Consider the following 24,757-nt stretch of genomic DNA (forward strand, 5'->3'; position numbering starts at 1 on the left):
TTTATATGGACGAACTCATCATCAAGTGCTTTATGCTGTAAGATTAGTTTTCTGAAAATGTTAAATATTCATAGAACAATTACACTATGTATATGTTTTTAAAAAAGCAGATACATACTGAGTTTCCAAAATGCCAACCCTTAGCATTGACAAAGACTGAGTTCAGAATTATTAGTATATGTGCCAGCAACAGAGTTGGTCCCTGCAGATCAAATTAAGATCAAATTAAGAGGATGAATGAAACTCATTTGCGTGAAAAACTATAATTTAAAGACAACCCAAGAAAGATCTATTGAGTTGCTCTTTCCTAACGTAAACTCTTCAACGTTTGCATTGATCAAAATCCTCCACACGCTTACCATAGATCATGCGTACTGTCAAGATAAATGGTGTAGAAACCACCGGTCGAGAAAAATCCAGAAGTTAAGGCATAGCATCCGTATAAACCATGAACATCAAGTTACCTCTACAGCACCAGTCTTTGTATTCAACCAACTTCTATCTGGTATAGGCTCGCTTCAAATAAATGAAAGCTCACAGGAACACAAACGTCAACAGACAAGCTTTTATTCTCTATCATTATCAGTTCTACTGCTAATAAGGAGAGGCAGGCTAAGGCGCAATGGAGGAACAGAGTAGGCGATTGTTCTAATCATGAGATAATACTATGAACTGCTCCTCTATGTGGTGAGAATAGGAGGCATGTAATCCGATTTGGTGCCCAGTACACGTGCCTTTGTGTCAGGGAAAAACTCGACTCCTGGAAGCTGCACCACCTCTCCTTCACTAGTCACTCCAATTGGGTAAGTCAGAAGGTGACCTGGAAGATCCTGCTCGAGTGTTTCACTTGCATAAAGGTCCCAGTACTTCTCAGCAATTTTGTTTACCTTTCGAACACATTCAACACTAGAAGGTTGGACAAAGGTGTCATCAAGCATGCCAAGGTGCTCATACCACAAGGCCATGCGGAAGCCATGAATCTGTCCCCGAGGTGGCTCTCTTGTTGAAAGCTGATAAGGTTGGTGGGCACCCATGGCTATCTCAGAATCCCTAGCCCCATCCATTGACCTCTGATTGATGTTGGCAGAACCAATAATTATATATTCATCGTCAACTGCATCCATGAAAAAGAAATAAGGTCAGAAATGTGCGGTTATAACTATACAAATTGATTAGCCATTCTAAAATTTTTTTAAGTACAAAAGTTACAGCCAAAATTTTTAGCATACCTATCATCATCTTTGAATGAACATAAATCATGAACCGCCTCGCCTGCTGAGCTCTTGAGTAGTCAGAGTCAGGTTCTGGTTTTTCCAGAGGCTCATATTCCCCACTCTTCTTTATCTCCCGATTTGCGAGACAGAAAAATGTTAAGTACTCCTTGGGATCTGCCTCAATACCCTTTGCATGAAGAGCCTGAATAATGTCAGTGTACATCATATCCATTGTCCTCCTCTGCCAATCCAATATTGCCTGGACAGACCCTGATTCTGGAAGACCCTCAGGCCACATTGGCAACACAATATAAACAGTAAATCTTTCTCCAGCTTCAATCTTACTGACAATCTTCAAAGAGAGCTCCTTCGGAACAATATGCAACGCACCAATCTCTTCACCTTTAATCCCATCAGATTTCCACCCAAATGAACTTCCAAGGAAGTACTGGTTTTCAATGTAGATAAAATCTTTAGCTCGACGAATGGCATTGATATAAGCATCTTGAATGCTCCTATCGATGATATTGTCTTTGCCACTAACAAGTCCAGCTCTAGCAGCATCTTCAGGTGTCTCAGGAAAGCCAAAAGCAGCTCCTCCATCAATAGACCGGAATAACTGGACATGCCATGTTTCTCTATCATCTGGGTAGGTAACAGGGGAAGGAGGGATGAGAACATCAGAAAGATCCCTCAGCTGAACAAGAACATCTTTTCCTCCCTGCTTTTTCCATCTCTGCTCAAAGTTGAATAGAACGTCCCAAGCAATTGGTCCTTCTAATCGACAGTGAATATCATGCCAAGGCTCCCTGGGCCCACCTTTGGTAATTGCGGAAGCCCCAAAGTTAGGCTGATGGAAATCATCATGATGAACTGTGTCTAAGGTTCTGAAGAGAGAGTGGAACTGGGTATCATACCTCCCATCACACAGATCAATACCCCCAACAAAACTGACAATCCTTCTCTGCTGGGATCCCTTACTAGGCAACTCATGATCCACCACCACAATCTTCTGATGGTGGGTGAACATGGTAGAAATCTGCAAATCCTGAACTATGCTTCCTCCATCATCAGGATTTCGTGGGCAAAGGATACAGTGCACATCTGTTCCCTGAAAGTAGTTAGCGGTTTCTTCATCATGAGTAGCCATCAGTCCATCCTTCTTCAATAAACCCACAGAAGTCCTATCATCCCACACAAGCATGAGAACTCTAACACCCTCACTGGCTTTCCTCTTGAGGAGTTCACCTAGAGTCACATCTCCTCCAGGTTTCTGCCTCCGTGAATCCCTTATCAAGGATATCTCCGTATAAACAGACCATCCAGTTATGTAGATCAAGTGCTTCGCATTAGTAATTGCATCAAATATATCCTCCCAACATCTGTGAGGTTCATAGTACTTCCCATCTGCAAGAGGGATTTTTGGGATAAAGTTGTCTGGCACATGGGCATCTTGGTAGAGTGACACCTTGCATCCTTGTCTTTGGGAGAAAAAAGTGTACGGAACACCAGGGAATTTGGGATTCTTAATGCCATGGTTCCAGTTTCGGTCCAGTGAAACATCAAAGTACTGCAGTTTCACATGGATCTTGGCACCAGAATCCACAGGCCGACGATCCTCATCACGGATCTCCAACCATCGGTCCACTTCCTCCCCATTCAGAATTTCTTGTACAGGTATGTAGGCTCTTCCAATCAGTGTTGCTCCAATTGGGTTATCATCTTTGACTGTGAATATAACATCAGCAGCCATGTGTGCACAGTAAATGTGAAAAGATTCATACCAACGGGGATTGAGAGGTTCATTTTCGATGATGCGGGTTCGACCAACACGAGCTTTTTCTAGGTCAATGGTTGCATACACTTTGGTAGTTCCCTTGCCAATACCCACAGTCTCCTCGATGTTCTCCAAGAGCTGCGAAAGAAGGATTTCAGAATGTAAACATAAAATAGGGAGAAAAGAGAATGAAAGAAAGAAAACATTAACAAGTAGAAAGGAAGTCTCTGATGTAATCAAGGTAATAAACCTTTGGTTGGTAACATATGCCTCTCTTTGTTATGTAAAATCCTCTCTTAAACCATCCCTTGGATACCGTTTGGTTGTCCAAATTTCAATTGAGAAACAGAATCAAGGACCAGACTGAAACAGATACAACATAACATCAAGTGAACAACTTGACTCATGTTTGAGGCTCATCATCATCACCAGAGCCTTGTCCCACTTTATTCAAGTCAGACCATGATTCCTCCTCGGTCTGCTTGATGATTGTGTTACAACATGTCTTTATATGTTTATAAATATATCTTAGAGGAAAAGGGGAAATTAAATTAATCATGAAGTGCTGTGTGGTAATGCAAAGAAGTTCTAATTACCTATAACAACCAATCACACTTGTTCAACAAGTCAGGAATTTATAAATGGCAGAAACAACATGCCAAACAAGAGGATAAGGTTATAATCTTCAATAAAATTTGCAACAAAACCAATAAAAAAGGAATAATTAAGTTTAAAAAGAAAAAGGGTTAACAAAAAGAAACAGGAAAACGGGTTTCGTGAAAATAAATTTCAACTAATAATGTCTAGTTGTGGTTGACATCAAAGAAGGAAAACCAGACAGGATGACTTACGGGAAGAAAAGGAAAATCAGACAGGTGTATGAAGAACCATGCAAACCCTGAATGGTTGCTTGCTAAAATTTCTCCGTACATAAAAGTGATATATGCAGCCCCTCATTAAAAGTAGGTGGAAGGTATTTGAACGCTAATAACTCAGTCGATAAACCAGATTTTGTAGTGGGCCATTTGTGATAAAAAAACAAAGGCTCCAGGTTCATAAGTTTCCAATTAAAATTAAACAGAATGACGATATGACAAACAAAGAGGATCTGAGATGAAAGCATCAAATAAAATTCCCAAAAAAGGAAATTTGGACAAGTGTATGAAGAACTTTGCAAACCCTGAATGTTCCTTGCTAAAATTTCTTCATAACATAACTGTGATATATGCACTCCCTCATTCAAAGTAGCTGGAAGGGATTTGAATGCTAATAACTCAGTCAGTTTGTAGTAGACCATTTGTGATAAAAGAAAGGACCCAGGCTCATAAGTTTCCAATTAAAAATTAAACAGAATGAGATAAAAAAAAATTTTATTCCTTAAGACAGTAAAATTCCGACTTAAAAAATTTACATGAGACAGAAGACTTCCAGTCACAGGCTTTCTGGCTTGCAAAAATTCCAACTAGAAAATCAGAGTGATATAAGATCTTCTCAAGTACTACTAGATAGAGCACTTGAATTTCATTTTCAAAAGTGCTTACTTTACTTTAACTGTACATTAAAAATTATTTGATGATAACTATGTCTATTCTTCTCTTTCCCACTATAATCTGAATATACATCAAACAAATGAAACATCAGCCAAACGATAACTATGGACCCTTCCTCTATCCAAATCTTCTAACTAAGCACACAAGTGGAATATTCATGGTAACAAGTGTGATAGAGTTATGTAATTCACACCTAGTGAAAGATTTAACCGCTAGAAGGTTAAATGCCAGTGAAACAATTTTCCAGGTCCTGATCTATATCGCAGTAATAAAAAGATACTCAAAACAAATTGGCCCACATCTCAGTCTCCAATAACCCTAAGACAACCAGACATATCATGAAAATTACGAAATTATTTTCAGAAGAACTAGAAAAGTCAATCATCCGCTCCAGAATCCTGACACTTTTCTAAGTATATTACAGCAGTAAGTTCTGGAGTTAAAGCATGAAACATGGAGGTCCGCCAAATTGAGCTGACTGAAACAGCTTCTAATTGAAAGTGCAAGTTTTGAACGTAAGAGTTTTTTTTTTTGAAAATCCTGGATTTGCTTCAAATTGAAAACATATCATCCGGTTATGCTTAAGTCAAAGGTAGTCAAAGGTAGTCAAATGTAGCTTGCTGAGTCCAACAGAAATCTTCCATGAATGATGAAATGGGTAAAAGTAACTCAATTTAGAAAAGCAAAGTATACAACCAAATAAAAGTAAGTTTAATAGCAAAATAATAGACTGTTGACTCTTCATACTAAAAGTAAATGTGCTTTTAAGTATGTTCCAGAAAAAAAACGAGAGAGTAGACACGTAACGAAAATGCCAGGTCCCAAATGAGGTATTCAGCAGTCTTGAGAAAGACATTTCCATTAAAATAAAAATCTTTCGCTGAGTCCAATTTCCTCAACAAAGTAATCAATCACTTAAGAGTGAAACTTCATTACGGCAAAGACAAAAGTAGAATACGATGCATTTTAACAAATAAATACACCAGAGAAAAAACAATGACATCCGAAAATGGAGATCAAAGATCACATGGATTTCCTCATTCCCTGTCAGCCCACCATACCTTACGAAAGAACTTGGGTCCGCCACCACGGCCATGTTCAAGCGACTGGGCCTCAAATATCGTGACATGAAGAGTTCCGTGTAGCAGAATCTGTGCCATAGTCACCTCTACGAAGAGAGATCTCTCACAAGCACCCAAATCAGGAAAACACTGAAATTAAAAGAAATCAAAAGAATATTAAAGTAAACAACTTCAAACGATCTGACCTGAAGAGGAGTAAAAACCGGAGATCCGAAGACTGAACAAGGAATCAGACCACTAAACAGAAAGACTGACTGAAAAAAATTAATCCACAGAAGAGAAACTCGATAAAATGAACTTTAAAAGTAAGAGAACAGAATCGATTTCAAGGAGGATCAGAGGCCGAAGAAAGCATCCGAAGCGAACCGTCACGATGATCGATAAGGTATCTCAAGAGGATTTTTGACAAGCCAAGAGGATCCGAGGCCGGATAAGAGAAAATGCCGCGGGGGGAAGGAGAGGAAGTAATCAGATCCGAGGCATGGGTCTTAATAGCATGACCGTAGTGCCGATTATTTTCCTTTCAAAGTCATAATTCCACGCGGGTCCCGGTAGAGCCTAAGACTTCTAGAAGAGCTGGCGATTGATTTCTTTTAGTCACCGTCACGCGTACAGGTAAGACTTTCTGGATATTTGTACGAAAGAAGCCAGTAAGAGAGCGCCAACGCGAGAACTTATCTAGAACTACAGAAGTAGCGGTTGAAAACTTTTCCAGCCGACAGACTATTAGCTGTCTTAGCCGTGTCTTACCCAAAAACATTGTTATTCTACTCAGTGGGAATGCCATTCGAGAGAAGAAAGAATAGAGAATATAAGAGCAGAGGGTGAGACGAGGGGCAACCACGGACTTAGCCAAAATCTAACCGCGTAACAAAGGGATAGAAATAAAAGAGGAGAGAGAAAATGGCACATATTTGTGAAGCAAAGTAGTAGGAGAACAAAAAAGAAAGAAAGGCTTAGGCATCTCTTACCAATTTATCATTTTTCATGTTACATGGGTTTAGGAAACTCATAGGTCCTAATAGAAGAGTAACTTAAACTCTTAATAGGAAACTCCAACTAAGAATTATAATATAAACAAGACTTTCTAATCCCAAGACTTATCCAACTAAGAATTATAGTATCAACAAGACTTTCTAAACCCAAGACTTCTCCAACTAAGAATTATAATATAAACAAGACTTTCTAACCCCAAGACTTCTCTTGTTGACCTTTGACTTCTCTACCTAAAAATATCCAAAAGACCCCTAGGAGGTCGATGCCCCCTCTCCCCCTTATTTGGCACCCAAGATATCAAAATTTCCTTTTTACCCCTCTAAAATCACAACTGTACATCCCTATCTCCTTTTCTGCTATGATCTCCACTCGGTTTAGTACTAAATTGAAAATTATTTGATTTGACTATGCAAAATAATTTATGTCTTGTGAGTTTTAATCTTTTGCAATAAACAAGATATTATTCATCAAACCTCTTGTGTTTACAATCTTCAACAGAATTGAGTAGTTGTGCAAAAGAATAGGCACCTTCGTGAGTTTGCCAGAGCCCCATTACAATATATGAATGTGCCTCATTTTTACTAGCTCATACATTTCTTATTGTCTGCTTTCTAATCAATAAGGTCCCCTTCTTCAATTCTCAACAATAAGTCCCCTTACCCTATACTATTTCCAAATGAAAACATTTTAGGTGTTTGGTTGTTCCTGTTTTATTCATGACACATCTCCATAAACCACCAAATTAGACCATCGGGCTATTAAGTGCATTTGTTTGGGATACTCTCACACTCAACAAGGATATATCTGTTATAGCCCCTCTCTCAAAAAAATATTTGTGTCTAGAGATGTCACTTTTCTTGAGAAGCATTCCTTTTACCTATCTGGTGTTGCCCCACTGAGCTCTCTCCTACTGTTGGTTTTCTAAGCCTATTGTACCCATGGAAGATCTATTGTGTTCTGGCAATGTCAACCATCCTCTACAACCCCATATGGCATCGTCTGACACTCCTCTTGTGGAGTCTACATATCCTACTGAGGTAACTTCTCCTTCTTCTCCTATTATGTTTGTACCTTCATTTGTCATCCAACCAATTGCTCTAGAAAGGAACCATTGTCTCGCACTCAACCCTCTACATCTCACCCTATATCTAACTTTGTATCTACTTATCGTTTGCCTTCTACATATTGTTACTTCCTTGCCTCTATTTCATTTGTCCCTCTTCCTAGGTATTATTAGGAGCCCCTTTAACATCTAGGATGGAAAGCGGCAAAGAAAGAAGAAATAGCAGCCTTATATGAGAATCAAACTTAGCAATCAATCCCCTTCCACTTAACAAGAAAATGGCGGGATGTAAATAGGTTCACAGTTAAACACAGTGTAGATGGCACAATGGCCCATCTTAAGGCTAAACTTATGACTAAAGAAGGCTATGGTGTCGACTATGAGGAGAAATTCTCTCTTGTGGCCAACTCAAATTCTATATGAGTACTTTTTATCTATTGATGTTAATTCTCGTTGGTTGGTATATCAACTTGACATGAAAAATGTTCTTCTCAATGGCGACATTAAGAAGGAAATTTACTGTTAAAAATTAGACGCCCTAATTTCACACTAACAAGAGCAATAATAATAAACGCGAAAGAAAGGAAAAGCAAGCATGAAAAATATTGGAATATATGATGTAATTAGGTTGGCACTAATGTAATTAGTTTAAATTTTTTGTCTCTTATTCACTCTTATTAGGGTGAAGGGTATACTTGTAATATTGGTAGTTTTGATACCTATAAATATATCTTATGGGGGAGGGTTTGGCTAAGTCCAAAACCCTAATTTCTTCCTCTTGGCCGTGTATCATATCCTCTCGTTCTCTTCTCTCTTCTACCCTTCTTCCTTCTCTCTTTTACCTGAAGTTATTATCTATGGAATCCTGAAATTCAATATGGTATCAAAGTTGTGATTTTTAGGCTTCAAATTATTTTGCCCTTCTGGATTATGCTTCAAGAAAGCGTTGCTATTTTGATGAAATCTGACTGAGTCTTATTCTGAGAAGGGTCTTCTTCTCTGTTTGTTTATTGCTTCCCGATGCATCAGTTTGTAAAGCATAATTAGATTCTGCTCTAATTGAATCTGAGAGCTCAATCTGCTGCCTCATCTCTGTTGTCTCTCCATTGGTTCTGCCGAGAGCTATCGATTTCCAACTAACACATTCTCTGCTGGATTAATTTATTTTTGGAAAGTTGTTGAGATTGAGCACTCTTTTGTTGCATAGTCTTTGGTATTTCGTAATCTTCATTGCTATTTTTTGGAATCTCCTTTGGCCATCTTACTCTTCGCTTATTTTTGGAATGAAGTTGTTGGATCATTGCTTTCCAGTTTAGTCTTCCTTCCAGGGAGTTCAGATTTCGAGCAAATTATTTCTATTCAGATGTTGTTTCCTTTTCTAGAAACTCTTCTGGCTCATCTTCATCGCTAGCAAAGCGCTACTTCGGGAGGACAAAGACACTAGTCCAGCCTACTAGGTTCATCGCCAGCTTCGACTCTACGGATTTATTGCCGCTTGATCCACGGAATTTAATCTTGATCTTTCCAGTCGTCTCCAGCCTAGCTGCCTGGTGGTGCATTACGATCTTCTTCTATTCGGAAAGATCATGAATATGCTCGAAAGATAGCGAGCTATTTCTGGAAACTAATTTGTCGTTGCCTCTATTATTCTTATTTTTGGAAGTATCTGGCTCCATGGATTGATATTCCAGTCTCTCCGCCATCTTGTGCCGTTTCTATACATTGTTGTTGTCCCGAGCTCTGTTGGGGGCCGTGGAGAAGAAGATACACTGTTGCAAAATTAATATTTCTCTAAGTTAGGAAACTGGATTTAATTGAGCACCGGTTTTGACTGCAACCCGGACCGGGCCGAATTAATTGAGTCGTTGCCTCTCTTGAATGTTGTCTTTCAATTCTATTTCCAGCAACTTTCTTTAAATTGAATGAAATTTCTTGCAATGATTCTGATGGAGGCTCAACTTCAGAGCTTGCTTTCTCGGGTTTCTCTATTTTGAGTATATTTACAGCAGAGGTTATCCTCTCTACTCAGTAATTCTTCTCGGTTTGCCTCTCTTTTGCTTCTCTTGTACTAGATTTACAGGTTAACCATGAAGTAATCGAAAAGAGAGGAGACAAGGGAGATTTTAAACAGACAGATTATTTGATCACCTGTAATGTTGCAGCAAATTTTTTGGGTTCTGGAATCCAGAACTTTACCTAGACGTATGTTGCTGTCTTTTTATCTTCCATAATTGTAGAGCTTGTTCTCTTCTCTGTTTTCTTTTGAGACGTAAGTGCAACAGTAGAGATCAAGAGAGTATCTTCTTCTTCTAGCAGCTGAAGTTGGCTTCTTCTCGGTTATTTTCCTCTAGTTTGTTGTAGTCGTTAAGCAACAGAGTAAGAGACTTTCAATTTAAATTTTCTTAGCAACAGAAATTCAGAATTTGTCAACTGATAAGAGAAGCAACTGTTGTGTTCTCCTCTCCCTAGAATTCCTACACGTTGATGATGACTTTGCATGTTTCCTAAACTTCTCTAACACTTGGTGCTTTCATTGATGACTGTTGTTTTAATTGAAATATACACTTGGTGCTGAGATATATTTGGTGATGTTGTTGCTCTTGATGTTTTGATCTAACTGATAAATTAGTATGAGTTTTTAATTCCAGCAAGATGAAGATGATATGAATCCATCTAAGTGCCTCTAGTGTTTTTTTTTTGCCTACTATGTGTGTCCACTAGAGACTCCATCACGTCGTTGATTATTCAGCAAAGTTCCAACAGTTGGAACTAATTACTTGTGGTTTATTTTATTTAGCTAGTAAATCAGTGTTGATTTTTAGGACTCCATGGATTTAGCTCATGAAAAAAAAGGGAGAAAACCAGAGAAAGAAGAGGTTATGGACTTGATGTCCTAACCCTCCCTCCCCCTAAAGCTCTATTTATAGATTAATGAAACTATTGTATTATAATAATACTCTTGAACTTAGGGTTTAGGGTTTAGGGTTTTAACCCTAGAACTTTAACCTAATTACATCAATGTCATCTCTATGAGATGCAAGTGAGAGTAAATCACTCCTAGCAGCTAAAACATTGCTCCACACTCCAATCTTAACTCATGCTGGATGTAGGACACACTCCATCTTTTGTAGGTAGTGTGTCTATCGGCATTGCTCTGAAGTGTCTACCTCCACTACCATGTCTCTACATAGGACAACGACTCTCAAGTGGTAGAGTAATAAATGACATTAATGGGGGGAAGTGGGCTTATTTATCATGGTGTTCCAATTCGTACACCGACTCTCATGGTGTCCCAACCGTGATATTTTGAAAGTTAAATAAATGATAGTGTCCCAATCCAAGCACCAACTCTCATAGTGTCCCAACCATGAAATTTTTAAGAGTCAAATAAATTATGGTATGAGAAAAGGTACTGAGGCCATCTCTTCTTCAATAATAATATCTCATCCAAAAAGACACAATAGCAACAACTGAAATGGGTTTGGACCCATATAACACGAACCAAAATAATCCTTTTAAAATTGACCCACGAAATAATCTAATGCAAATATATGTACCAAATAATATGCTAACCAAGGAATTATCTAACAATTCTTCAAAATAATAATCCAATCGGAGAAAATTTTACCAAGTCATACCTAGTCAATATATCCGCGTCACTACAAAAATATGTATAAGCTTTGGTTTAGACACGTATATCGAGCCAAAAAATAAGTGGCCCAAGTCAGGTTGACCCAGACCCGAGTTGACTCGGTCTGTTGGTGCTGCACAACAGCAGCTAGAAGGGCAGCCTCGGGTTGTTGGGTTGATGGGTTGACCCGGTCCGATCCGGGTTGGGCTGGAACAAGCACTAAACCGGTGCTCAATGATATTTTCCTAACTTAGGAAAACCTTTAATCGGGAAATATATCATCTTCTTCCCCAATGCCGAAGAACTGTCAGTGGAAACAGTATAAAAATGGCAACCAACCACGCAAGATCAATCAGCCAGCATTTTCGGCAAGATGTCGTCATCTTCTGCCTCCAAAAACTGCAAACAACTCGTTTTGCCACTGGAACGTGGATTCCGGTAATGGAACTAGCAATGTTGATTTTTAGGACTCCATGGATTTAGCTCATGGACAAAAAGGGAGAGAGACCCATTGGGAGAAAACCAGAGGAAGAAGAGGTTATGGACTTGATGTGCTAACCCTCCCCCTGAAGCTCTATTTATAGATTAATGAAACTACTGTATTATAATAATACCCTTGAACTTATGGTTTAGGTTTAGGGTTTTAACCCTGAAACTTTAACCTAATTACATCAATGCCATCTCTATGAGATGACCCTTTATTTACCATCCTACCATCATTGTATGTGGGCCTATGGGTATTCTCCTTGATTTATGGGCCCTGAGCTGGTCTTCTATATCTCTTGGGTGCATGGGTCTTCCTTGGTCTTATGGAGTGGGGCCCATCTTCCAACATACTTGGATATGTGAGTCTTCCTTGGTCGTGTGGGTTTGGGCCCTATCTTCCAACAACTAGCAATAGGTCACGTTGGTTGGAACTAATTACTTGTGGTTTATTTTATCAAGCTGGTGAATCAGTAATAGGTCACGTTGATAATCATGAATGGAATATGTTATGGACAAGCCTTGCTAATACTTCACGTTATCAATATCTTTGGTATCTCTAACCATGAATTGAATACATTGTGGGCCTATCTTGTTATAGTCATATGTATTTCTTTGTAGCAGCAATTTCAAGAGGAAAATTCTTTGAAATCTGGTTTTCGGTTATCTCAAGCAACTATTGATTTCTCTTGTGATATCATTGGCTGCTAATTAATTGAATTAATATGGCTAGCTCTCAGTATGTGCTTATGATCTAGCTCTCTTGAATTCTCTTTGGATTTAGCCGATGTCGTTGATTAAGTCCTTGTATTGCTGAGGGGAAGATGCAGACCTTTTAACTCGATTTGAGTTCTTGATTACAGTAGAAGAGTATTATCATTCTGCTAGCAGTTAGACATCTTACCTTCTTTTGAGAAGTCCTTTTAGTAGCTCTCAGATCCAACAACACCCCGTTCAACTTATTATTGGCAGTCTATTACTCGAATCGAGCTTATTTCTTGATGCACAACCTATTGTTACTTGTTTGTAGGGATGGACTCACTACAAGTTATCTTATGTATCCATATTACTCTTAAGGATTTTCACTATTTACCGGTTATCCGCTGCTATATATCCGCATATTTGGTATGTTTTCTTTGGGTGTTGGATCATTTGCACTACAACTATTGAGTCTCTTTGATTGAGACATTATTTCTGAAGAAGAACTCCTCGGTTGCTTGCCTTGGATTCATTATTTGCTAATTGTTGTCGCATTGGTTCTTCTGATGCGAAATTTGAATTTCTTATAAAAATAAAGCACATGGTGGCCTCAGCATCTTATCTTCCTCTTTACCCATTAGCCCTTGGAAGTATTTCTCCTACCATCCTTTATTTGACTCTCACTTACCCTTATTGGCCAACCCTTTTAAAGCATTGCTTTGGTTGGTCCCTTTTATTCATATGGGTGTTTTAAGTCCATTGAGACTTTTTATTGGTTCCCATGGGTCTTTATCGTTATCTTGTGAATGACAGGCATTACCCACTTTAGTGATTATTTTCACTATATTTGTTAAAAATCCTTTGAGTTTGGTTACAACTTATGTTTTATCACCTATTTCTACCATTTGAGAGTTTGTACCTTGTGACGTACTTATTCTTGAGACACTATGATGGAGGAGCTTATTACTACATCTATGTTATTTGGTTCATGTTGGGATCACTGCCACTACCTCCTAGCTTGAGAGGGAGTGTTGGAATATATGATGTAATTAGAATGGCACTAATATAATTAGTTTAAATTTCTTATCTCTTATTCACTCTTATTAGGGTGAAGGGTATACTTGTAATATTGGTAGTTTTGATACCTATAAGTATATCTTATGGGGGAGGGTTTGGCTAAGTCCAAAACCCTAATTTCCTCCTCTCTTGGACGTGTATTATCCTCTATTTTTGTTCTCTCTTCTTCCCTTCTTCCTTCTCTCTTTTGACGAAAGTTATTATCTATGGAATTCTAAAAATCAACAAAAAGAAATAATAAGATTTATATAGGTTCACCTCAAGGTGAGACTATGTCATGTCTTTCACCGTTATAGTAATCCACTATGAAGATGAAATAGTTTACAAGAGAAATCACATACTTACAGGTGTTTCTCTCTAACCTCTCGGGCAGCAACTCGAGATGCTCCTTGGATTAAGCTCATTAAAACCCTAATAGTGGTGCCCCCCAATTTAAAGAGAAAGCTAGGGAAAATGTATTACAAGAGTGAAATTCCCAAACTACCCTTAATGAAACAACAATCAATATATCATGGATAGAATGAGGGCTCTGCCCCCGCTCCCCTGGGAGGGGGGCTTCCTGCCCCCTTTCCAATCCCATGACGACCTTACCACGAAGGTCAATATGTGCACCGATTCAACGTAGGGTGTTTATTAGGCTCCATAACTTAACAATCTCCCACTTGGAGATTAATCCATCATCAATATCTCATATGTAGCAGCAAAAACTTTTCAATCCTTAAAAGAGAAATCCAATTGAAGTTGCACACAACTTCAGTTTCTCAATCGTAACAGTCTTTGTCAACATATCAGCTGGATTCTAACTCCTTTGAATCTTCTCAAGTGCTAAGACTCCATCCTCTAGATTTGATGTGATGAAGTAATAATGCACATGTATGTGCTTTGTTCTAGCCTGATAAACAGGATTCTATGCTAAATGGATAGCACTCTAACTATCACAATACAACACATTCTTCCCATGCTTGAGACCTAATTCTTCCCAGAAAGACTGCAGCCATACTGTCTTTGTTGGCTTCAGTCACGGCGACATATTCTACCTCGGTGGTGGAAAGAGAAACTATCTTCTATAACTTAGAGACCCAACTAACTGTTGTACCACCCAATGTGTATACAAATCCAGTGGTACTCTTCATGCCATCAATGTCTCTAGCCATGTTAGCATCTACATAACCTAGCAACCCCAAGTCTGACTTTTTGAAACATAAGGCTAAGTTTGCAGTACCTCTCAAATATCTAACAATCCACTTCACTACTTCTCAATGTTGTTTACCCAGATTACTCATATATCTGCTCACAACTCCCACTACATGAGCTATATCACTTCTAGTGCACACCATGGCGTACATGAGACTACCAATAGTTGAAGCATAAGGAACATTAGCAAAGTTGGCTTGTTCCTACTCTATAGAAGGTGATTGCTCCTTAGATAGCCTAAAGTGACTAGCCTAATGAGTACTCAAATGTTTAGCATCATTCATGTTGAATCTACTCAACACCTTCTTCACATATTCTTCTTGTGACAGTTTTAAGACATCAATGTCTCTATTAATCCTCATCCCAATGATTTGTTTTGCAGCATCCAAGTCCTTCTTTGAAAACTTCTTGGACAAATCCATTTTTAATTTATCTATTTCATATTTGCAAGTACCTATTATCAACATGTCAACAACATATAGCAGTAGAATAATATAGGAGTCATCAAGCTTCTTCACATAACAAAAATGATCTGTCTGGCACCTCAAGAAAATATTACTACTCATGAAGATGTCAAACTTCTTATCCAAATGTCTTGGAGCTTGTTTGAGACCATGCCAACTCTTTTGAAGTTTGCACACCTTTTTCTCCTTTGTTTGATCTTTGAAACCTCGTGGTTGCATTATGTAAATTTTTTCCTCCAAATCATCACGAAGAAAAATTATCTTTACATCCAATTGCTCTAAGTGCAAGTCTACATTTTTACTAGTCCAAGCGTTGTTTTAATAGTAGTAATTTCACTACTGGAGAGAAAATCTCAGTATAATCAATGCCCTTTTTTTTGAAAGCCCTTTACAACCAATCTTGCCTTATACCGCATGTTGCCATCATGTTCATCTTTTATTTGGTAAACCCAATTATTCTGCAATGCCTTCTTCCCTTTTGATAACTCAATCAACTGCCATGTCTGATTAGATAACATTGAATCCATTTTACCCCTCATGGCCAACTCCCACTTGGTTGATTCATCAACTTGCATGGCTTGCTCATAACTCTCTAGTTCACCTTTATAAATCAATAGAATATAATTCAGTGCAAGGGAGTAACTCTGTGGTGGTCTGCTAGTTCTAGCAGATCTCCTGAGTTTAGTCACATGAATATTCTGATTTACTTCTAAGGGTATGTTTTCCTGGTCTTCCTGAGCAATATTCTCCATCTCAATGTGAATATAAGAAACACAATAAAACACTTTCAAGAAATAAAAGTTTACCTCTTTCCTACTCCAGACCTCTTCTGGTGTTTTCTAATCCAATGGTGTTGAAGGACCTCTGTTGATCAAATAGACAATGGTGCACATAGCGTCACACCAGAAACATCTTTAGCAATTCTGCATGCAATCAAGCTTATTCAAAGTTCTGTTCATCCTCTCAGTCACACCATTATGTTGAGGTTTTCCAAGAATAGTCTTCTTCATCTTGATTCCATTATCAGGATAGTACTACTTGAAACCATCATCTATGTATTCTACCCCCTTATCTAACTACAAACATTTCACGATCAAATCTGTCTCATTTTTTACCATTGCTCTCCTTCTCTTGAATGTATCAAAAATATCAGATTTCTTTTTCAGGAAAAAAACCCATACCTTTTTGCTTGCATCATCAATAAATGTCACATAATAATTTGAACCACCAAGGGAGGTAACGGTTGAAAGCCCCCACACATCTGTAAAAGTTACGATCCCATGAGAAGGACTCTAGGTTAACGTGAAAGAAGAAAGAGAGAAGAGTGAGAGAAGAGAGAGGAAGGAAGGAGAAGGACGTGAGAGAGGAGAGTTTGGAATAAGGGAAGGAGAGAATGTGTCAAGGGAGAAGAGATGGTGGCTGGACGATTTCTAAAAGAGAGGAAAATGCTTGAATGTCTTACCTCTTAGCCAATGCTCTTATTTATAGTGTTACAATGCCATTAGGGCTACAACTAAATAGATTACAAGACATAATCAGACAACATATTTACATCTTTATGTCATCCTTATGGAACTTATCATAAATTTCCACTTTGCCAGTCCTTTGACGTGTGGGCTTCTAGCCTTGAGCTTGTAGGCTTGAGCTCATCTTCCAACACTCTCCCTCAAGTTGGAGGAGAAAATACATTACAAATACCCAGTTTACCACATATATAAGATAGAACTTTGGATGTAACCGGTTTGGTGAGGATATCAGCTACTTGTTCTTGAGATGAAACATATTTAAGAGAGATTATTCCTGCTTGAAACTTTTCCCGTATAAAATTATAATCCACCTCAATATGTTTAGTTCTTTCATGGAAGACTGAATTTATGTAATGTGGATAGTTGCTTGATTATCACAATGTAGGCCCATGGAGCCTCCTTTATAAAATCCCAATTCGGTAAGAAGAGTCTTTATCCATAAAAGTTCACTTATAGTGTGCGTCATAGCTCAGTATTCTGCTTCAGCACTGGATCTTGTAACCACATTTTGCTTTTTGCTTTTCCATGTGACCAAGTTCCCCCCCAACAAGGGTACAATACCCAGACATAGATTTTCTATCATTGGGTGATCCAGCCCAATCTACATCTGAGAAGTCTTCTATATTGAACTGCCCATGTTTTTTATATAGCAATCCTCTTCCTGGAGTACCTTTTAGGTATCGTAGTATTCTCTCCAAAACTTTCCAGTCAGTAATTTGTGGTTTGTGCATGAATTGACTTACCACACTCACAGCATATCATATATTCTGCTTGGTTACTGTGAGATAGATCAATTTTCCCACGAGTCTTTGATATTTGCCAGTGTCAACATCTTCTCCAGTTGTAGCACACAATTTTTCATTCACATCCATAGGTGTATCAACTTGTCTACAACCCTTCATTCCTGTTTCTTCAAGAAGATCTAAGGTGTATTTTCTTTGAGACAATACTACCTCATGTTTTGACTAAAGGAATTCTATACCCAAAAATATTTGAACTTACCTAGATCTTTAGTCTTGAACTCTTGACATATCATATTCTTCACTTCTTGTATACTATGAGCACCATTCCCGGTCAAGATAATATCATCAACATACACAACCAATAATATCTTCCCTTTGATAGTACATTTAACATATACCGAGTGATCAACCGAGAACCGATGAAAGCCAAATTGTAGAAGCACTTAACTGAATTTATCAAACTAGACCCGAGGGGACTGTTTATGCCCATATAAAGATTTCTTTAACCAGCATACGGACTCTACCTCAACCACATATCCTGGTTGTTGGACCATATAATTTTTTTTGCGTATATCACCATTTAAAAATATATTTTTTACAACAAGTTGATATACGAGCCATGATGAGTTAGTAGCAATAGATAGGATGATACGTACCGAGTTCAGTTTTGCAACTGGAGAGAAAGTCTCTTCATAATCTATCCCATAGCACTGAGTGTAACCTTTTGCAATGAGTCATGCTTTAAAATGAGCAACCGACCCATCTGGGTTGTGTTTCACTATAAATACCCATTAATAACCAACCAGTCTTTTCCATTTTGAGAGTGATGCCAATGTCAGGGTTTATTTTCATATAATGCATGCATTTCTTCATTCATTGCCGCCTTTCATCCTGGATGCTTCAGGGCCTTGTGATAGGATTGTGGAATGGAAACAGACGATAGAGAAGCAAGAAACTGAACACACTTAGAAGATAAGTGATGAGAAGACATAAAATTGGAAATTGGATGAGATGTAGTACAAGAACGGCGTTCCTTTCATAATCAATACGCCGAGTATCAAATTCAGGCCCAAATATAGGAGGAGGAGAAAGACTTACCTCGGGTGGATCCAAAAACTTCATAGGTGAGGTGACGGTCGGTGCTTCAGGGGGTTGAGTAATTTATCTCCAGTAAATGGCACGAGCGGGCATGGATTGGTAGGAGGAATTGTAAATCCAGGAAGAGCCTCATGTGAGGAGTAGAAGGAAGTATCTTCAACGAAAGTCACATCCCGAGATACCATCAACCTTTGAAGGGTAAAATTATAACAAATATATCCTTTCTGAGTTCGAGAATACTCTAAAAAAATACTCCTCAGAGACCGAGGATCAAGTTTACTCTTTTGTGGTGAAATATCATGAACAAAACATGTGCAACCAAACACTTTAAGAGGAAGAGAAAAAGGATCTTCACCATGAAACAAAACATAATACGAACTTTGATTGCTAAGCGTTGATGAAGGCAACCTATTGATGAGAAAGCATGCTGAAAGAATAGCATGAGGCCAATAAAAGTAGGTTACCTCCATGGAATAGAGGAGGCCCCGAGCAACTTCAAGGAGGTGACGATTCTTTCTTTTAGCAACACTATTTTGTTGGGGGGTATAGGCACATGATGTTTGATGAACAAGCCCATTACCCTCACAAAATGATTTAAAGTCATTAGACAAATATTCCTTAGCATTATCGGATCTAAGGATTTGAATTTTTTTTCCAAATCGCAGCATTACCATTGCATGAAAGTTTTTAAAAATAGAAAGTATGTCTGATTGTTTTTTAAATAAAAACAATCAAGTTACTTAGGTAAAATCATCAACAAAAGTAACAAAATGTTGAACTTGAGAAATGTTAGAGACCTTTAAAGGTCCCCATACATCAGAGTGAATTAATGCAAAAGGAGCAACACCAGTAGTTGTAAGACAAGGAGAATATGTACTTCTAATATGCTTACTTAATTGACGTGTCTCACAATTGAAAATAGACAAAGATTTTAGACATGGAACTAAAGAACAAAGTGACAAGATAGATGGATGACCAAGCCGGTTGTGCCAAATTTGAGCCTCGGATGTAGTGAATGAAATAGCAGCTACTGGTGGAAGAGTAAAATAGTATAATCCTATTTTTAATGGCCGCCACCAATCACCTGTTTCGTAGTTAGATCCTAAAATATACACGAAGATGGTGAGAATGTGATAGAGAAATTCAATTGTTTGGTTAATTGACTAACATAGAGAAAATTTAACGGAAGTTGAGGAACAAACAACAAATCTTGAAGAGGAATAGATGCGGTAAGAGAAGAGGAACCCTTGCCAAGCACCTTGGTTTGGGAACCATAGCAATAGTGACAAATTTATGAGGAAAATATGGAGACAATGAATAGAGCATGTGTTTGTTACCTAACAAGTGTTCGGAAGCCCCGAAGTCAATGATCCAAGAGGAAGGGGTTGAAGAGGAAGAAAGCATACTTGAGGCAATGGTAGTGCTAGCAGTAGATCCTGGTGGAGTAGAGGACTCGAACAAGGATTTCCACTTCTGAATTACAGTATAGTCTTCCACAATAATAGTCACATTTCCGAAAGGAGAATCAACCCTTTCCTCCTTTTTCTCAACATTAATTGAGGCTGGATTTCATGTGGCCCAATCAAGCCTGCCATGGAGTTTTCAACACAAATCCACAAGGTGGTTCGAACCATCATAGTAAGTGCACAATCGAGGCTCAATGCAGGAATGAGTCGGACCCGTTCGACCACCCCTATTGTGGCCTCCTCTTTTATTTCTGCAACATCCTCGGGATTGGGAAAATGTATGCCGATTACCAGAGAACATAGCTGATGGAGCATCAATAGGAGAAGGAGGAGATGGATCAGGAATCTGTAATAGTGTAGCATTGATGTCATCAAATGAGGGAAGAGCACAGGATCTAAGAAGTTGAGTCTTAGCCACCTCTAGATAAGACTTAATATTGGTAACGCAAATAGCAGCTACCAGGGCCTCTCATTGTTTTTCTTGTACAACAATGCCGATAGAGTATAGTTGAACAATTTTCCATTCTTGGAGAAGGCCACGAAATTGGGCCAAAAACTCATTAATATTATCTCCTTGTTTGGTAGCCAGAATACTTTGGAAAACATCATATACTCTTTGTAAGGAAACGGTACTTGAATAGAGCTTAGCACATGTGTCCCAAATATCCTTGGATGTTTCCAAGTGGACAACATTGTTAGCTACATGTTCTTCCATGTTGTTAATAAGTCAATTGATAACCATGTTATCATTTTTAACCCACTTGTGGTAGGCTTCATCTTCTTCATCAATCGGAGGAGGGATTTTGATAACATGACTTACAAGGTCACGAGTAATGAGAACCCTCAGTACCAATTGTGACCAGCTGAGGTAATTAGAAAGACATCTTAGTGGAATTGTAGTAATTCGGAGTATGTCACTCTTATTACTCATATGTTCACTCTCCATGTTGACGCAAATCAACTATTGAGGTCAATTTTCAAAGGGTTTCTTCAAATAACAATTACACAACGTAATTTGAAGCACCCGTAGACCAAATTAGCCACCAACGAAAAATAAGTAGAGAATATTTTTATGAGAATAAGCACCAAATCATGGAAAAAATATATGTTTTTGTCAAGTGATAACAAGAACCAGCCACTACTCAACTTCTCTTATATTTATCTAACAAATAGAGAGAAGAGAATAGATGCAACTCTCATCCTTAATCCAAACTCAACCACAAAACCGAGAGCAAATTTTGACAAGGGCTTTCTTGGCAAACCAAGAGCAATTTCTTGGCAAAATATTTCCAACATATGGAAGTACTTCAACAAAAAAATTCAATTGTTGAAGTTCTTAAGTAGAAAGACACAATAGGCATAAGTAAATGTTGAAATTCTAACCAAATGACGGTCATCCAACAACATAACCCAATCCCATGAGTAACATTAGATTATAGAATTGATAGCAACATATGTTGGAATCCCATATCAACAATGTTTGATCCAAGTCACATAAAGGTAACTGAATCCAAATCATTAAAAAAAATGATCAATCATGTAATTTTGCTAAGAGATGATCAAGACTATAACATCCTTTTAGTCATAAAAGATAGATCTTCACAATATTTAAGAAGTTTATCCTAACTTGATGTGACTCAATAATTCAAGATAGAAAAAAATATAAACCAAAAGAAGGAATATGAAAAAAACAACTTTACCTATCTCTTCATTGAAAACTCCTTCTATAAACAACTTCTTAAATGGATGACATAAATACTTGAATAGGGATCCTAAACTCCAAGCTTTGATACCATGTAGAAGTTAGGATCCCATGAGAAGAACTCTAGGTTAACGTGGAAGGAGTGAAGAGAGAGAGGAGAGAGGAAGGAGAAGGACATGAGAGAGGAGAGTTTGGATTAAGAGAAGGAGAGAATGCGTCAAGGGAGAAGAGAGGGTGGTTGGAGGATTTCTGAATGAGTGGAGAAGGCTTGAATGCCTTACCTCTTAGCCAAGGCTCTTATTTATAGTGTTACAATACCTTAGGGCTACAACTCAATAGATTAAAAGACATCATCAAACAACGTATTTACATCTTTATGCCATCCTTATGAAACTTATCATAAATTACCATTTGGTCACTCCTTTGACGTGTGGGCTTCTAGACTTGAGTTTGTGGGCTTGAACCCATCTTCCAACAACATCAATGTGAACCAACTCCAATTTTGTTGTTTTTTGCTCCTTTTAAGCCTTAGAAAAACTAACCCTTTCGGCTTGCTAAAAATTTAGCCTTCACACAAACTATTGTTTATAGTTTTCAACCCTGGTAACTTCCTTTTGGATTGAAATACTTTCATTCCCTTCTCGTTCATGTGCCCGAGCTTGTAATGCCACAAATTAGAATCAGTAACAGCATCCCAACTGCAACCGTGCCTCCACAACTGGAAGTGATGTAAAGAGTTCCAGTTTTAACTCCTCGTGTAACAACCATGGCTCCCTTAGTGACCTTCTAGGTAGTACCATTAAAAGTCACATTATGACGTTCATCATCAAGCTACCCTACTGAGATCAGATTAAGCATCAATTTTGGTACATCTCACCTTGTGAATTTTCCACACTGACCCGTTTGACTTCCTCAAACTGAAATTACCAATACCAATAATATCCAAAGGTTCTCCATAAGCCTGATACACCTTCCCGTGATCCCCAGCAACATAATTCTTCATGATCTCATGGTGTGCAATGGTGTGAAAAGAAGTTGTTGAATCTAATGCCCAAGAGTCAATAGGGCTATCAACCGATAAGAGTAAAGCATCTTGTACTTCTTCAGTTACGGCATTTCCAACATCTTTTTTCTTTCCATCCTTCTTCAATGCTCTACAATTCTTCTTTATATGACCAGACTTGCCACAATTCCAACATTCCATATTCCTTCTGAATTTGGATTTGCTTCTTCCTTTCCTTGACTTCCCTCTACTATTGCCCTAATTGGAATTCCTCTCGAAGTTCCTATCACTAGTATCGACATTTAGGGAAAAATTAGGTATCGACTATTCTCAGAAGTCATTTCTACGAACTTCCTCCACAAGAATGAAATCCCGAACATCATTAAAGATCAACTTCCCATTGCCTACAAAATTGCTTACCACAACCTCCATAGGCTCCCAACAATTTGTCAGAGACTCCAAAAGAATTAAAGCAAGAACGTCATCATCAAATTTAATTTGAAAGGAGGTCAATTGATTGACGATCGTGCTAAACTCATTCAAATTTGTTGCCACTGATGTATTTTCTGTCATCTTTAAATTGAAGAGTTTTTTCATGAGATGTACCTTATTATTTGCAGAAGGCTTCACATACATATCCGATAGAATCTTCATCATCCCCATTGTGGTTTTCTCCTACTCCACTTTGTGAGTGACGTTCTTCGGTAGTGTTAACCGGACTACTCACAATACCTATCTATCAAGGAGATTCCATTCATCATCTTTCATACCTTCTGGTTTCTTATCCAGAAGTGATGAGTGTAACTTTTTACTACATAGATAATCTTTGATCTGCATCCTCCAAAACGTAAAATTCATGTAATCAAACTTGTTGATTCTAAGTGCCGATCCTTCTCTTCTGCCACATCTCTCAATCACAAACCAAAGCTCTGATACCATTTATTATGAATTAGACACCCTAATTCCAAATTAATGAGATGAATAATAATAATCATAGAAGAAATGAAAAGCAAGCACGAAAGTAAGATTTATACAAGTTCGCCTCAATGTGAGACTATGTCTTGTCTTTTGCCGTTGCAGTAATCCACTATGAAGATGAAATAGTTTACAAAGAGAAATCACACACACTTACATGTGTTTTTCTCTAACCTCTCAAGAGCTACAACTCAAATTCCTTCTACGTGAAGATAAACCCCTAATAGCGGTGCCCCAAAAATAAAGGAAAAATTAAGGCAACCACAATACAAGAGTGAAATCCCCAAACTACCCTTAACATATTTTTGGCGTAAGGCATTGATTAGGCTCCACACTCTCCAATTGAAATGTTAGAAGGCACCCACGTGAAGGGTGGCTTGACATGTAAAAAGGAAGAACTTCTCACCCACATCTAGGGGTGGCAAATGAGGTAAATAATATGAATTTCATAAGGATGGCATAAGGGTGTAAATTATGTAAGATGATGTATGTCCACTTATGTCTTTTCTTTCATAAAGCTTGAAGCCTACAGGGCATTATAATCATTGTAAACATCCTCCCACAACTATAAATAAGAACCTCAAGGCATGGGGTAGAGCATTAAACCTCTCCACTTCTCTCACTTGTCCCTAGCATAATCTCTCTTCTCCCAAGAGCTCTCTCTCTCTCTTTCTCAAACAACCATCCCTCTCTTCCTCTTCTCTTCTTCTCTCTTCTTACTTTCTTCTCTGGTTCTTCCTCCTCTATTTCTCCACCACTTTGACCAAGGCCTTTTACCTCGGAATCCTAAATTCCACATGGTATCAAAGCAATAGTTTTAGGATTTCAATGTCCATCGGCTATGGTGTTAATTATACGATTTTATCATACTTGTCAAGTTGGTGTTTTATTTGAAGCAAAGTTGAGCAACTCAAGCTCATTCAAGATAAGTGTTTTTCCTCTTTTTTTGGTTGAGGTGATTATTGAAGATTAACCTCATGAAAAAGGTTGGAGAATGAGTATTTTCTTCTTATT

General features: G+C 38.1%; 1 protein-coding gene across 1 annotated transcript; it reads right to left on the reverse strand.

Annotated features, from left to right (window-relative positions):
* Positions 1-405: 405 nt before the first annotated feature.
* Positions 406-6,098, reverse strand: LOC137940008 (phospholipase D alpha 1-like). The gene is made up of 3 exons (XM_068784904.1): positions 5,603-6,098; positions 1,230-3,129; positions 406-1,114 (listed from the first exon to the last, which is right to left on the reverse strand). The coding sequence occupies exons 1-3, from the start codon at positions 5,699-5,701 to the stop codon at positions 681-683; spliced, it is 2,433 nt and encodes an 810-aa protein (XP_068641005.1). The 5' UTR covers positions 5,702-6,098; the 3' UTR covers positions 406-680.
* Between the last annotated feature and the right edge of the window lie 18,659 nt (positions 6,099-24,757).

This window comes from Aristolochia californica, unplaced genomic scaffold, assembly GCF_029961685.1.
Source record: "Aristolochia californica isolate CCGP_79_NKW_82.1479 unplaced genomic scaffold, dmAriCali1.0.hap1 SCAF_9, whole genome shotgun sequence".
In the NCBI taxonomy this organism is placed as follows: domain Eukaryota; kingdom Viridiplantae; phylum Streptophyta; class Magnoliopsida; order Piperales; family Aristolochiaceae; genus Aristolochia; species Aristolochia californica.